This window comes from Benincasa hispida, chromosome 2, assembly GCF_027475165.1.
Source record: "Benincasa hispida cultivar pf3 chromosome 2, pf3_genome.v1.1, whole genome shotgun sequence".
NCBI classification, from domain to species: domain Eukaryota; kingdom Viridiplantae; phylum Streptophyta; class Magnoliopsida; order Cucurbitales; family Cucurbitaceae; genus Benincasa; species Benincasa hispida.
Genome location: NC_143479.1, coordinates 45,078,076 through 45,094,764, shown reverse-complemented (window position 1 = coordinate 45,094,764; position 16,689 = coordinate 45,078,076). Strand labels below are relative to the sequence as shown.

Genomic DNA, 16,689 nt, shown 5'->3' with positions numbered 1-16,689 from the left:
CACAGCCTTGAAACCTGCCATTGAAGCCCACTTTTTAATTGAATCCACAATCTTCCCTATGCAACAAATTGTGTCAAATAGAAGTGATGTCAATGAAACAACATGAACAATCTCCATAGCATTATTCACTTCTTCAAATCTCCATTCTTCCAAATGGGACTTTGAGATTCTCAGCTGCAATCTTTGCTTTCTCTATGTGGGCTTTGGCTATTAGTGGAGGAACCATTTTTCTTAGTGCTAATGATAGTTCTCTTAATCCACTACTTGATTCACTGCATATCTTCATACATTCCTCTTGGAATTGACCATGGATTTGTTGTGATGGCATCTGCAAATGAAAAGATCATCATAGCATATATAAGGTTTCTCTCTCAATAATTATTTTATTTTTTTATTTTTGAAAATGGTGTACTTTTTTCTCTCACAATGTCTCTTTGCCCTGGTTTCTATGTTACATTTTTATTCTTAACCAAATTTTTGGAAAAACAAATATTTTAGTACTACTTCGTGTTTAATGGATAGATATTTGGTTTTGTATTTTTTCTTAGGAAATTAAGCTTATTATCATTAATTCTAAGGAAATGTTCACATATAAAAAAAATATCAAACTATTTACAGAAATAGTAAAAGAAACATTGATAGATACTAATAGACTTCTATCAGCGTCTATCAATAATAGACTTCAATTAGTTTCTATCAGCCTCTATCAAAGAATATTAGAATTTTACTATTTTGTATAAATAGTTTTCCTTATTTTTCTATTTTTGAAAATCTCTCTTAATTCTTCCTCTGTGATTATTTTAACCAAGCTGTCAAGACCTCTAGGATGATTTAAAAACTAGAATTAAAAAGGAAAAAGGAAAAGAACCATTTAGAATTTACCACTAGCTAATCTTTATATAATAAAGTAAGCATAATGGAGTTGACAATCATTTATTACATGCAAAATTAACATTGGTTTTGAGATTTATTGGAAGCTTTTTAAAGTACGTAAAAGTGAAATAAATACAATTTTAAAAGTCGAGGATCAAAATACAATTTTGAGAATCCTACTAATTGCAAGCTTTTCAATTTCATCCTCTCTGTATCCTGATACTGATATCATACAGAATGTCAATATGAATATCAGCAGCCCATAAGCATATCTTGCCTTCATCTTTGGAAAGAATCGTATGAATGTTGATATTCCACCTATCATATATTCATTTAAATACAAAAGAAAAAAATATATTAATTGACACGTAGCGCAGAGGATTCAAACATTTGATCTTTTCATCAAAGACATAATGTCTTAATCAATTGAACTAATATGTTCAAGTTAGAGGGAATGAGCTCAATTTATGGTGGCTACCTACCTAGGATTTAGTGATCCGTAAGTATTTAATCCTTTGATATTTTGATCATTTACCTTTAACCAAACTTTTACTATAATGATCAGATTGGCGAGTTGATTGACATAGTTAAATCATTATTAAACTTAAATAAAAACAAACAGACAAACGAAGTTGTTAGGTTAAGACATGATTTATTTATTATTTTTCAAATACATTATTAAATCATTTTCCTTGATTTAGATATATATTAAATTTGCAAAGTAAGCATAATTAATTTTCTTCTAAATTTTAAATTCTCATGTCCCATGTACTAAAAGAAAAATATATTGGTTTAATTTATTATATAATACTCACACAAAAATCAAACAGATAAATAATAATGATAATGATGATGTAGTTGGCGATACAACTTAGATGATAAACTTGCACGGTAAAAGATCATACTCATCTCTAAAATAGAAAAATACTCTCAAAATTGTTTTTTTTTTTAACACTCAAAATTGTTAAACTCCGTCAAATATCCTAATCAATTATGTAAACTTCGACTAATCTCATGAAATAACTATTTGATTGTATCATTCCTTGGTTATACATATTTTAGGTTGACGAACACTTGGATATTTGAGCATACTATTCCTCAAAAGTAGTAATTTTACTTTTTTACATGTGTCACAAAGTGACCTTCTCAACAACATAAAAAGTTCTTTTCCAACATATTTTCAAGGAAGCCACATTATTCAAATGGAAGTTAAGTAAACTTAGGTTTACAAAATTTGTTTTTTATACTAATTATCCAAATTAGAGATAACCGTATAAATAATTAAATTACCATAAATTTTTTATATCGTCTTTTTACTCAATTTTCATTGGCAAGAAACATTTGAGGATGGACAATTAGAAATTTAGCTAGGACGAACACAAACAAGCCATGCATTATTGGTCGGCCAGTCTCTCCACCCAAGCTTGCCAAATAATGAGCTCCAAACCCTAGAGCCCCAGCTAAAAACGTTGCCATAACTCTATTTAAACCTCTTCCTAGCGTTCCTCCTGTTCAAAATATGTCACGAGCATTAAGAATATGAATAGATTATAAAATTTATCATAATTCGAGATTTTAGGTCTAAGGATAGTTTGTTAACAATATTAAAATTGGAGGGTCATGATCTCTTAATCATCATCTTCACTGATTGAATATGAATGAAATATTAAATTGAAAATTTCTATGAATATTACACTTACCAACCGAAAACTCAAAGACGACAATGACGGTGACGATAGCCCACATTGTAGACATTCCAAATCCATCATATAAAGGTTTGAAATAGTAGAAGAAAGACACCAAGGTTATAGCTAATCCAACTTTCAAAGCATGAACTACCCTTCTCGGGTCGTCCTTCGCTAGCTTGACCGCCATGGCCGGGAGCTTTGCAAATACGGGTTTCACCCACCTCAAGCATAAAGGAAGCAACCCTTCATACCCATCAGAAATTTTCTCAATTAGTATTGTGTGTTAGAGTGAAGGCTTAAGTGTGTATCGTTGTTGGGGCTATAAAAAGAAAACGGCATTTATTATTAAAGCTAAGAGAAACTTAAAAGTCTGCCTTGAATATTAATTAATGAGTTGGCCCAATAAATAGGGAATCAAAATACAGGAGACAATAACAATAAAATAACCACCTAACCAGTTAAAAACTAATTCTAATACTCTCCCATCAAGATGGAAAATGAACATCAATAATTCCCATCTTGTCTAATAAAGAAGTAAAAGAAGAGTACGATAATGATTTGGAAAAATATTTTTCAACTGAGCGTTAGAACGAACAGGAAAAAGCTTGATGTCACCACAAGTAAGACGTTCTCGAACAAAATGACAATCGATCTCAATATGCTTCGTCCGCTCTTGAAAATTTGGATTAGATCCAATATGAACAGCGATTGATTATCACAAAATATAAGAGCAGGAACCGTAGGAGGAACTTGGGATCTTTAAGAAGTTGAAGAATCCATATAATTTCACTTGTGGTGACAGCCAAGTTTCGATATTCAGCTTCAGCAGAAGAACATGACACTGTAGTCTATTTCTTTGCCTTCCAAGCAACCAATGAATCACCTAAAAAAAACACAAAAACCAGTTGTGGACTTTCTGGTATCCAAACAAGATGCCCAATCAGCATCAACAAAAGCCCTCAACTGAAAAGAAGAATCAGCCTTAAGGAAATGCCCTTGCTAGGATTTCCTTTCAAGTAACGCAACAGAGAATGAACTACAGATAAATGTGGATATCGAGGTTGTGACACAAATTGATTTATCTTGTGAACAACAAAAATAATGTTAGGTCAAGATACAAGTAAGTATAATAATAAATCAATCAACCGTCGATAAGTGGATGGATCTTCTAACAATTCTCCTTGATCTAACCGAAGATTAAGATTAGGATCCAACGGTAAAGAGCATGGTTTGTCAGATAGAAAACCAGTATCTTCAAGCAATTGTAAAGTGTAATGTTGTTGAGGTAAAGAAATACCTTTTGAAGACCTTTCCAACTCCAGCCCTAAAAAATAACCCAAATCTCCTAAATCTTTAAGCTTAAAGTTCTTATCAAGGTGAGTTTTCAGTTCAGTAATATCACATAGAGAAGCACCAGTAATTATAATGTCATCCACATATACAAGCAAAAAATGAAAATGAGATCTGGAACCTCTGATGAATAGAGAATAATCAGACTTGGATTGAGAAAAATCAAGTAACAACAATGCATTAGAAAATTTGTCAAACCATTGGCGAGAAGCTTGCTTCAAACCATATATCGACTTATGTACTTTACAAACTAAACACTCCTCCTTAATTGGAACATGATCATGCTTGTAACCAAGAGCCAAATCCATATAAACTTCCTCTACTAAATCACCATGCAAAAAAACATTATTCACATCAAGTTGAACTAATGGCCAATTAAGAGAAGCAACAAGAGTAAGAAGTACCTTGACTGTTACCAATTTAGTCACAGGAGAAAAGGTCTCAATGTAATCTAAGCCTTCTTGTTGAGTATATCCCTTTCCAACGAGGCGAGCTTTATAACGTTCAACAGATCCATCCGATTTATGCTTGACTTTATACACCTACTTGCAACCAATAGAGTGCTGCCCTGGAGGAAGAGGAATTACAAACCAAATGTTGTTGGCTTCCAATGCTTTTAATTCATCAATCATGGCAAACCTCCAATGAGGAAAAGAGACAGCTTGGTGATAAAACTGTGGTTCATATTCCAAAGAGACACTCAAAACAAAATGTCGATAAGCACGAGAAAGTTTTTGATATAACAGAAGTCAAAAGATATCGAGATCTAGTTGGTTCCATGGAGGTAGCATGTAAAAGACTACATTGATACTCCTTTAAATAAGAAAGAATTTTTTTATTTTGGTAGAACGACAAGGAATGATGCTATCACTATCATAAACATCATTGGAAGAACCACCAAGACATCAACCATCGGAAGCATCATGAATATCATATGAAGATTGCCTTGTTTCAACAACAACAATATCATCATTTTAAGATTCTGCAAGTATGTCATCATTTGGAGAAGTAACTTGATCATCATTATTATTCATAATAGAACTATCACTATGAACAATAGGTGGTGTGGCTACAACATCATGAAGAGAAGGATTATTCACATTAGTATTATGAACAATATTAGGTAATGAAGCATACAATATCCTTGGCAATACCAAATCTAGGAAATTATCTACAACTTCATATTGATTAGTGTTGTGAAAAATGAACATATTTTCATGAAAAGTGGCATCCCTTCAAATAAAAATGTGCTGCTTTTCAATATCATAAAGCTGGAATCCTTTAATCCTTGGAGGATAACCCAAAAACAAAGCAGGAATTATAGAGGATGAACCAACCATTGGTTTGTTAATGTGGAAGCAAAACATAAACAACTAAAAGTTCGAATATAAAAATAAGCATGTTGTCCATATAAACAAAAATAAGGTGTAATCAACTGTAATAAAGGAGAAAGAATCCGATTGATGAGAAAGCAAGCAATAAGAACACATTCACCCCAAAACTTAATAGGAACATGTGATTGAAAGAGTAAAGAATGAGCAACGTTCAAAAGATGTTGATGTTTTCTCTCAACAATAGAGTTCTATTCTGGACGAGCAACACAAGAATACTGATGTAGAATTCCTTTACTAGCAAAGAAATCAGTAAAAGCAAGTTCTAGGGCATTATCAGACTGAAATTGTTTAATAAATGCATTAAATTAATTCTCAACGAGTTTGAATAAACGTGGAACAATCACTAAAACATTTGACTTTTGATTCATAAAAAAAAAAAAAAAAAAAAAAAAAAAAAAAAAAAAACCCATGTATATTGGGAGTGATCATCAACAAGTGTTAGAAAGTATTGATAACTAGAATGCGTAGGATTCTGATATGGTCCCCAAATATCACAGTGAATAAGATCAAACACATGTGAAGCTACATTATTATGAGATATAAAAGATAGTCTTTTCTGCTTTGCAAGAGGACAAATCATACAAGTAGTAGAAGTATAATTCTGAAATTTAAAAGATAAAACAGTTTGCAAGGTAGATAAGTGTTTGTGAGAGGGATGACCCATTCGATTATGCCAAATGTTAGTATTCTCCATATGAGAAACAGAAGAATACATAGAAACAGAAACATTATCAGTTGATTTGTTTGAACTTATCTGCAACTTATAAAGTCACTGCCAAAGATAAGTCTTTCCAATCATTTTCATGGTTGACTTGTCCAGAATAATGCAGGAATTCTTAAGAAATTTAACACCAATTGACTAATCAACAGATAAGGCACTTATAGAAATCAGATTATAGTGAAAATTAGGAACGAACAAAAGATTTCAGAGTATAAGATGAGAATCAAACTGAATATCACTAATAAAATCCACATTTATACGAGACTGATCAAGAAAAGTAACGTACATCACAGACACATGCATGAGATGGGAGAAAAAAATCTCGACAAGAACAAATATGTGTAATAGCACCAGAATCGAGAATCCAAGATATAGAACCAACAGATAAAAAAGAAACAGAACATATACCTGCTAAATGAGAAGTGATAACATCAGAATAAGAAGTAGTCTTGGCTTTTGATAGATGTGTCTGAAGAAGACTCAGTAGACTTTGACATTGTTCTGCTATAAATCCAGGAATAGAACTAGAAGCAGTTGCAGAGGAAGATTTTGGCTTAGTTGAGGTATTCTTTTGATTTTTATATCCAGGAGGAAATCCATGTAACCTGAAATATTATAATAGGTGCAAATCAGACGATCTTTCTTCTTAGAATTAGAAAAAGTTGATGAGGAACGAGCACTTGAATTAACAAAGGAAGAAGTAGAGGACGAAGAGTTCTTTACTAAGAGAGTTGCAGCAGACGAAAAAGTGGATGAGGAGGAAAGTGCAACAGAAGCACGTTGTTCAACTTCTTGAGCAACAAGAGAAAAAAACTTGTTGTAAAGAAGGCTCAGGTTCCATTAACAGAAGCTGTGTCCGAATTTGACTAAAAGAATCATTCAAGCCCATGAGAAAAGTCATTACATGCTCTGTTTGAAAATAGTTAACCAAATCTTTAACTCCTCCACAAGTACAATGACCACAAGTACGGGAAGGGACGGTAAGAGGCAAGTTCATTCCACAACGTTTTCATTTTTGCAAAGTAAGCGTAACAGAGAGCTGATCTTGAGAAAGAGTCGATAACTCACAACGAAGTTGAAAGATCCGAGGTCTGTTCTTAGGTTGATATCGTTGTTGAAGATCAAGCCAAATGTCCCGTGCTGAATGACAGATGTTAACACTCACAGAGATCTCCTCTGAGAGAGAATTGAGAATCCATGTTGTAACTACACTGTTATAAATAATCCATGAATTTCACAAATCTCCATCAGGTTTGGACATAAACTTCCATCAACAAATCCAAGTTTGTTCTTGACCATGAGCCCTAGAATCATAGCTAGACTCCATGAAGTATAGTTAGACTCTGTCAACAAATATGAGACGAGTATAAGATTTGTGCTATCAGAGCGATTGAGAAAATAAGGATTCAAATATTCATCAAGAACTGAGGAAGAAGATGAAAATTTTTCCATTAACGTTGAAGCAAAAGGGTTATCGAGAAGATCAGTCATGGAAAAGAGGAGAAAAACTCTGAATAACCCTTGAGAGAGATTACTTAAAACATCTGATACCATATTTGTTTAGAGAAATTTAAAAGTCTGTCTTGAATATTCATGAATGAGTTGGCCCAATAAATAGACAATCAAAATACAAGTGACAATAACAATAAAAAAACCAATTTACCAAAACTAATTCTAATATTTATCTCTCTACTTTAAATAGTGTACGTAGTACGCGTAAAGAGAAACAAGAAAACTATTTACATGTGAATGCTGGAAAAATGTTTGATGTGTTACATGGTTTTTTCTTTAATTTCTTTCATTTGGCATTTACGTACAAAAAACCAATTAAAAATAAGTATTCACATTTCATCCAGTACAACCATGTTTTCTATTGCATATTTAAACATGTTACTCAATTTCTGAGTCTCGAAAAATAATAATTCTGAGTACAATAATCATATACTGGCTCCTCTTGATGGGACCTTTTTCAGCCTTTTTTTTTTCAATAAAATATTATTTCAAGCATTAGGAGCTGAAATTGTAATTATATGCTGCATATATATGCTGACACACGTCTTAGTTGTCACATTAAAAATATTATTGATAGTAGGGCTGTTGCATAAATGACAGTGAGGTCCAAAACATATATAGTATAAAGGTAAAATAATTATAGGTGTAATATAAAAATAGACTCAGATATTATAAAAGATTAAAAAGCCAAGTGATTTTTACTCAACCCACCAAATGAAAACTCAAAATTCTCTATTTTTGCATGCTTCTTCCTAGTTTTTTTAAATTGAAAGTTATCACTGAGAGCTGCTATCAGTGATAATCATTGATAGTTTCTATTAGTGTCTATCACCAATGGACTTTTACCAATTAGAATCAACCTTGAAATATTAACACTTAAGGTCATCGATGTGCCTATCGATGATAGACTTCTATATAACTGGTTATCAACTTTGAAAGATTAAGTTGTATCAGTGATGAAAAACTATTATATTAATGATTATCAATAATAGACTTTCCTCAATGACTATCAACTTTGAAAATTAACAATATAAAAATCAAGAAAAAGAGAAAAAGAAGAATGCAAAGAGAAGAAAAGAAAATAGGGATAGTAGAACTTAGGGTAAAAAAAGGAATAAGGAAATATTGTTTTAAAGATTTGCTATCATTGTAAATCTTTTTAAAAATTATTATATTGCAAATAGTAATCGCTGGTTTGTCACCCATCACAATTATTCTTGATAATATACTAGTAAAGGATAAATATATTTTGTAATGGCAAACATGAATAAACTCAACTAATATAAATTATTTATATCGTTTACAAAGAAGTTGTCAGAGGTTTAAATCTCCAACTCTTCGTATATATGTGTTGATATGTGTTGTAGCCTACAAAGGAATATGGCTTTTTGATACAGCTAACACAATGTCAAATGTAGCTTTCAACTCCATCTCATAATATTTCCATGTTATCTTTTAAATTTATATTTGTTATCATTAAATTTTCTTCCAGAGGTCTTCACATTTCTTTAATGAACATTTTGTTATTTAAAAATCATAAAATGTGCATTTTATTATGAAGTATCGAAATTTTTGGTGATATTATATTTGTATTCTTTGAAATGGTTTTTCGAGTTCTATGTAATTATTACTAATTTTAAGATATGGTCAATGTATGTGAGAGAGAAAATATTTAAGAAAAATGTGAAGAGGATAACAAAAAATTATTTGAAATATAATATATATATAAAAGTAAATTTTATAGAGAAAAAAGTGAAGAGACATGAGAAAAAAGTTGAAGATAAATGAAAAGTTGAAATAGACATATAGCATCAATTATATTTTAATGTTATTTCAATCATTTATTTTACTGCTTTTAAAAGTTTAGGATGATAAATACTAAATTTAAATATTATTTTATTTATTACATATACAAAATTTTACATAAAATTAAATACTTTATTTAAACTTTAAATTAAAACTTCAACATACTATGAAGCATGTATTCAATACTAGTTTATATAAAATGGGTTATAAGGGAGAATCTACCTCTACCTATTTAACCTCTACATTTTTAAAAATGACCATTTTGTCCTTTTATTGAATAGACACGACCGTAGGAATATGTGTGTCACATTTCAAGCTCTTTATTTGTTATTCACTGATAGGACATGATTGTTTTAATGTAGGTGTCTTTTAAATTCAATGGGTACGGCTGATGTTTAGGAGAAGAGGTAGCTACACATCAAACGGTTGCATTCATATATATATATGGGAAAAAAATTTAGAGATAATTATTTAATAAAAATGGAGAAAATATTAAGAGAGAAGTTAAGTTAGAAAGAAAGAGAAAACAAGTTGGAAAGATTACACAAATTTTAGTACAAGAAAGCACTCACAACCTCAACGTGAGGAACATATGCTCTTTTCGGCATAACTCCTTGACTTCAAAATGTATGCATGAGATCTTCAAAAGTCTTAATGCTAAAAATCACCATGAACCCAAAATATATATATATATATATATATATATATATATTCTTAACAAGGAAATAACTCTATAAAGGTAAAGATTGTTCGATGACCAAAAACACAATATATATATAAAAAATAATATTTTTTAAATATAGAAGGTTCAGGGGCAATCAAGATGTTCTTAGAGCCTAGATAAAGAATAAAAAATAAAAATAAAAATAAAAAGTCAACGTAACAACAGTAACATTTTTTTTTCCTTGTTGCTCTTTTGTGTTCAACATTTGACATGTGCCCCAAATTGAAGTTGAAGACAAATTTCGATGATGTCATGTAGTTTCATCATGACCGTTGAACTAGATAAAATTAACTTGATCCAGTTTAATATTATTATTATTATTTGGGTTAAAGTCTCTAAACCCAAAAAATGTTGAATTTGACCCAAATGTCAAATCAAACCCAAATTCAACTAATTTGACCCAGGAGTCATACTCATGGATCAACCAAGCTCAAATTCAACTAATTGAGCCCAAAAGCTAGGCCCATGGGTCAACCAAGCCCAAGCCCATGAAGCCCACCTGAGAACTCTATAAATAGAGAAGCTCTCTTCATTTGTAGGGCATCAGCAATTCTACATTCAGAGAGCCTAGAGAGAATTTCATCAACAAGCAGAAGTCTCTCAAAACTCTTGAAGTTGCACTCCTAGGAGACAGAAGACCCTTGAAGGCACAAAAACTCTTCCAAGACTTCTACTTCAAGAACATTTTGTGCCCTTTCTTCTTCAAGTCAAGCACATTCATCCAACGGAAAAAGAATCAAAGGATCAAGTACTAGAGATCGAACCACATTACGTCAAATCTATATCAACATCAATATCAACTCAAGTTCAACTCCACGAAAAAAGTTTTCCAGAACCTCGTGTGAACAAATTGGCACACCCGGTGGGACCTCTCTACCTCTCATCTCTCTCTCAGCATCCAAACAAGACAAATGACACCAAAGAAGATGGCATCCAGAGCTTCCTCCACATACAGCTCTTACACGGGACCTGTCACCCGTAGTCCCTCAAGGGAAGTTACACAGGAGCAAGAGTAAAGCTTCCTCATCGTTCACAACATCTTTAGGCAAATGACGGAGTCCCCACAACTCTACTTTCGCCTCCAGCAAGCCAAAAAGGGATTCATAGCCAGATGTGATTTTTGTCATGATGGCAGATGTAACGATTGAAGCGGCCATGGCAGAGATGGAAAGGAAGATCAACTTTCTGATGAAATTCACCGAGGAGCGAGACCATGAGATCGCTGCCCTGAGAGAACAAATGCATTCTCGAGAGGTTGCTAAATCAAGCCAAGCACCTACGGTTAAAGCAACTGACAAAGTGAAGATCGTGCTGCAAGAAAACCAACTGCAACAGTCAGCTTCGGTGGCCTCTCTACCGGTCCAACAGCTGCAAGACATGATCATGACCTCCATAAGGGCTCAATATAAAGGTCTGACTTAGACTTTCTTCATGTATTCCAAGCTATACACCCAGAGGATCGACAATTTGAGAATGACTGTGGAGTATTAACCCCTAAAGTTCCAGCAGTTCGACGAAAAGGGCAACCCAAAGCAACACATCGCCCACTTCATAGAAACATGTGAAAATGCGGGAACAAAGGGAAATCCGCTAGTCAAGTAGTTCGTCAGAACTCTCAAAGGAAACGCTTTTAACTGGTACACAGACTTAGAGCCTTAGGTGATCGACAGCTGGGAGCAGCTTGAAAGGGAATTCTTGAATTGCTTCTATAGCACTAGATGCACCATCAGCATGATAGAGCTGACAAACGCCAAGCAGTGGAAAAGGGAGTCGGTCATTGACTACATCAATCAATGGAGGGTCCTGAGTCTGGACTACAAAGACCAACTCACCGAACTATCTACTGTGGAAATGTGCACTCAGGGTATGCACTAGGGACTCCTCTATATCATGCAGGGAATAAAGCCCCGTACCTTTGAAGAATTGGAAATTCACGCCCACAACATGGAGCTAAGCATCGCAAACAGGGGAAGGAAGGATTTCCTGATCCTCGAGCCAAAAAAGGACAAGAAGAAAGTAAAGGGCGTCGAGAAGATTGTGAAAGGCGCCACGAATGAATCAATGGTTGTTAATATGACCCCGTTGAAGTTTTCCTCGAAAGGGAAAAATATGGAAAAAAAAAGATGAAGGAGGCGAAAGATGTCGTCTAACTATGAAGGAGCGGCAGGAAAAAGTCTACCTGTTCCCCGACTCTAACGTTGTGGATATGCTTGAGTAACTATTGGAGAACCACCTTATCCAACTACCAAAATGTAAATGACCGGAAGAAGCCAACAAAGTGGGTGATCCCAATTACTACAAGTATCACAGGGTCGTTAGTCACCCGGTTGAAAAATGTTTTGTATTGAAGGAGTTGATCCTCAAGTTGTCTCGTGAGAGAAAAATAGAGTTGGATCTAGACAAGGTTGTCCAAACAAATCATGTTGCAGTGGCGGTAATTCCAAGCGCACCGGTACCAATCATATGTTATGAAGAAAGTGAGAGTTTAGTCCAGTTTGGGAACTTTGAACTGGTAGTTGTGCAGTTTTAGCAGGAGGTCCAAGCCTAGATCCTCAAAACAGAGGAGAACGCGTTGATAATGATGATAATGAAGGTTGGATCCTTGTGACATGCTGTAAGAAGAAAGGGTCGATCTCTACCCAAAAAGAGTCACACTCCTATCGAAGTTACAGGAGATGGAGCAAGACACAGAAAAGGAAGGGTAGAAAGAAGACCCAGAAACCTAAGGCTGTTCACGAGGGAGATGAAAATGTTCTTCGTCCCAGTTGACATGTGAAATTGATGGATTTCCACCCGAAGAACTTCTGCGATTGGGGTTCGAGAGAAATGCCAGAAGCTGCTACATGTTATGCTGTCAGCACCATGAAGAAGAAGATACCCTCCCAAGCCCATTGAAATTGACAAAAGAATCGAAGGGTTTATCGTCATTTAGCATAGATAACTTGCTCTCACTTCTGCAAGAAGCAAAAACGACCCTCATAGAGGCATTGTTGGACTCTAACGCGTCCAGTCCATCGACCATCGTAGCACGTGCATATGCCTTGTGTTGTACATCCATAGACTTCTCAGATGAAGATCTGCTACTAGGATCCAAGTTGCACAATAGGCCTTTGTACGTCTCTGGGTACATTCGAGAACAAAAAGTCGGTTGGATTATATATCCGCTTTCAATATAATGCCTAAAGCAACAATGAAACAGTTAGGCATTTGCATGGAAGAGTTATCGAACAACAAGTTGGTGATTCAAGGGTTCAATCAAGACAACCAAAGGGCGATAGGCATGATACACTTAGAGCTCTTCATCGGTGACCTGAAAGCTGCTACATTGTTTCACGTTATATACTCAAAGGCCACCTATAGGCTGCTACTGTGGCGCCCTTGGATTCACGGGAATGGTGTGATTACATCACCACTACATCAATGTTTCAAGTTTTACCAGGATGTGATTAAGAAAGTTAAAGTAGACTCTAATCCGCTTTCTGAGGCTGAATCTTACTTTGCATATGCGAAGTTTTACTTAAAAAGCGAGAATTCCGGTGAAACAATGCCTGTAGAGACCTCATTGACAAAGAAAGTAGCTGCATCCCAGTCAAGGTCATCAGTAGACACAAAGAAAGAAACGGGTAGCAAATTACAAGCCTCCAGCCAAAAAGAGAGTGGGACATCCCCTAGTGTTGGAGAGACACCCGTGGTAAGGGACGAAAAAGCCTCAAAGCCTCTGATTCTGCGCTATGTCCCTTTGTCGAGATGGAAGAAGGGTGAGTCACCTTTTACGAAATGCTTAAAAGGTTTGCAGATCGGCGACATAGAAATTATAAAGGAGATTTTCATCACACCTCTCACGCCAATAACGAAGCAGGAAGTCCACAAGCTAGAGGCGGAAGTGGCGAAGTTAAATCTACCCAAGAAGCGAACTAAAAACAGATTTAATCCCAAGGCTTACAACCTATTAGCAAAGGCGAGTCATGACTTCACAACTCACACTGAGTTCAAGAGCTTGAAGATTTATGAGCAACCCAGACTCTTGTCAACCCAAAAGAATCTTTTTCAAGAGAGACATGCTATATGTACGTCGAGGGTGAGACTCGAATATAAATCGTCAGAGTCAATTCGCATAACCAAAAAGGCGAAGGGAAAAGTGACCAACAACAATTATATCACTATAGAAGAAGTCGATGATGCAGGGGAAAAGAAGGGCAGAGATAAAAGAGCCTCAGCCTTCGACCGTATTAGGTCGTCTGCCGCACGTGCTTTGGTCTTTGAGAGATTAAGCATGACGGAAGCAGTAAGTGAAAGTTCGCATATGATTCCCGGAGCTACTTAACGCTCAGTCTTTCAAAGGTTGACTCTGTCGAATGAAAGAAATGAGGAAATCATTTGTCGGTCGTCGGTGGTGGTGCGACCTTCAACCTTCGAGAGACTAGGCGCAATTCCAAAGGAAAGTGAAGGAAAGCCTCACACAACCAATTTTATCACCTGAAGCATGAGAGGGTTGAAGATCGCCTCGACAAACATGTATCTAGTGAGACAAAAGGGAAAGGAAAAGCCTACGGTGACGCCCCTAATGCGACTATAAGAAAGAGTGGGTCGATACCCCAAGCGTCAATTTGGCGACGCCTCGACCTTAAAGATGCTGAAAGGCCATCGGATAAGAAACCATCAAGTGAGGCAAGAAGTGATGGAGAAACTCATAGTATCATCCCCTCACGAATGAAGAGAAAGACCTTCATTACTTTAAACACAAGCAAGGGTTCACTCAAAGTAAAGAGGGGCGACGTTGTCTTCACCAACCCTCATGATGGAAATTTAGAGCAGGAGGAAGGTAGAACTTCATGCCACTACATCACTATCACTGAAGAATCTGAAGAAGGTATGACCGTGGAGGAAGTGGAAGACGATCCACAAGGTCTGGAGGACAGTGGTCAATCCATGATGGATGAGCTCAAAAAGATGAATTTGAGCACAATAGAGGAGTCGCGTCCGAATTTCATCAATACATCTCTCTCGGAAGAGGAAGGGGGCGAATACATGAGTCTACTCACCGAATATAGGGATTTTTTTTCTTGGTCATACAAAGAGACGTCAAGACTAGATCCGAAGGTAGCAGTCCACCATGTTGCGATCAAACAAGGGTGTCGACCCGTTAAGCAAGCTCGATGATGCTTTCGATCGAAACTTATCCCCTAGATTGAGGTTGAAGTCAACAAGCTGATTAAAGCAAGGTTCATCCGCGAAGTCAAATACCCAACATGGATAGTCAACATTGTCCTGGTTAGAAAAAAGAACGGATAGCTTTGTGTCTGCGTGGACTTTCGTGACCTAAATAGCGCTTGCCTAAAAGACAATTTTCCATTGTCCATCCAGAAATCATTGTTGTTGCGACAACAGGACATGAGGCTCTGTCCTTTATAGTCGGATCGCCTGGGTATAATAAAATACGAATGGATTTCGTAGATGAGGAAATGACGGCATTTCGAACCCCATAAGGGGTATATTGCTACAAGGTGATGCCCTTCGGATTGAAGAACATCGGCGCCACTTATTAACGTGCCATGCAGAAGGTGTTTGATGATATGTTACATAAACATGTAGAATGCTATGTGGATGACCTTGTAGTCAAGACCAAACGACGACAAGACCAATTGAAATACCTGAGAACTATGTTCGATCGCCTGTGGAAGTACGAATTAAGGATGAACCCTCTTAAATGCGCGTTCGGTGTGACCTCAGGGAAGTTTTTGGGCTTTTGTAAGACAGCGAGGGATAGAGATAGATCAATCCAAGATCGATGCCATCTAGAAGATGCGAAGGCCAAAGAATCTACAAGAGTTAAAAAGTCTGCAACGACATCTAGCCTATATCCAGAGGTTTATTTCTGAAGGAAATCAAAATAGAGATCTCCATAACCAACGAAAGTAGATCGTTCCAAATCCTAGAATGATCACAACAATTACAATTTTAAACGAAAACAAATAGATTATGCATAAACAGAAATTACAGCATGCTACAACAAAATACAAGGGACAGAGTATGTGTACCTTTGAAGAACTATTCTTTAAGTATCCCTCGACCAGTTTCCAATGCGTCCAAAGCAGTGCTCGAATGCAGCAAACAGAACACCATTGTTCGTGTTCCTCATGATGCAAACTTAGGAGTGTATTGTATTAGGAAAGTGGAAAAATAGGGTACAAGTGTGAATGAGTGTTGATGATGCGTTAGTGATGCATGCTGGGATGCGTGAGACTTCTCTTTATGCATGAAAGTTTTCCTGAATCGAAACCAAGTATAAATCTAATTCAGGTTCCTGGTAAGTCCAGGGTTGAACTCAGGGATTTAAATCAACGCTAACGCAGAGCTTGCATTATATCTAATGTAGAAGGATCCAAAGTAAATGTTGAATGAGTGTTTATCTACACTAAGTTTGTTGCGTGCATACAAGAAGATGTAAAAGGTCAAGTGGAAAACAGGGGTTCGTGTGAAAATGGTGTTCAGTGAAATTGGTATGCGTCGATCTAAGTGAAATGTACACGTACGAGAATGTGGTGCGGATGGAAATGACTTTGCTTGTTTATAACTCTAAGTATGTGTAGATGCGTTAGGTTTCTGCATAATTTTTGTTCA

The 16,689-nt window shown here is 35.6% G+C and overlaps 1 protein-coding gene across 1 annotated transcript; it reads right to left on the bottom strand.

Moving 5' to 3' along the window:
• Nucleotides 1-133: 133 nt before the first annotated feature.
• LOC150037930 (aluminum-activated malate transporter 2-like) lies at nt 134-2,748 on the bottom strand. Its single transcript, XM_090311080.1, has 4 exons — nt 2,574-2,748; nt 2,231-2,381; nt 1,037-1,181; nt 134-328 (listed from the first exon to the last, which is right to left on the bottom strand). Exons 1-4 carry the CDS (start codon nt 2,746-2,748, stop codon nt 134-136), a joined length of 666 nt encoding a protein of 221 aa, XP_090167206.1.
• Between the last annotated feature and the right edge of the window lie 13,941 nt (nt 2,749-16,689).

Excerpts from the sequence above, each read along its gene's own strand:
- LOC150037930 (XM_090311080.1), bottom strand. The coding sequence starts at position 2,748 with ATGGCGGTCAAGCTAGCGAAGGACGACCCGAGAAGGGTAGTTCATGCT. Across the intron at positions 2,382-2,573 it reads CGTCTTTGAGTTTTCGGTTG|GAGGAACGCTAGGAAGAGGT; the intron begins GTAAGTGTAATA and ends TATTTTGAACAG. Across the intron at positions 329-1,036 it reads TTAGTAGGATTCTCAAAATT|ATGCCATCACAACAAATCCA; the intron begins GTATTTTGATCC and ends TTTCATTTGCAG.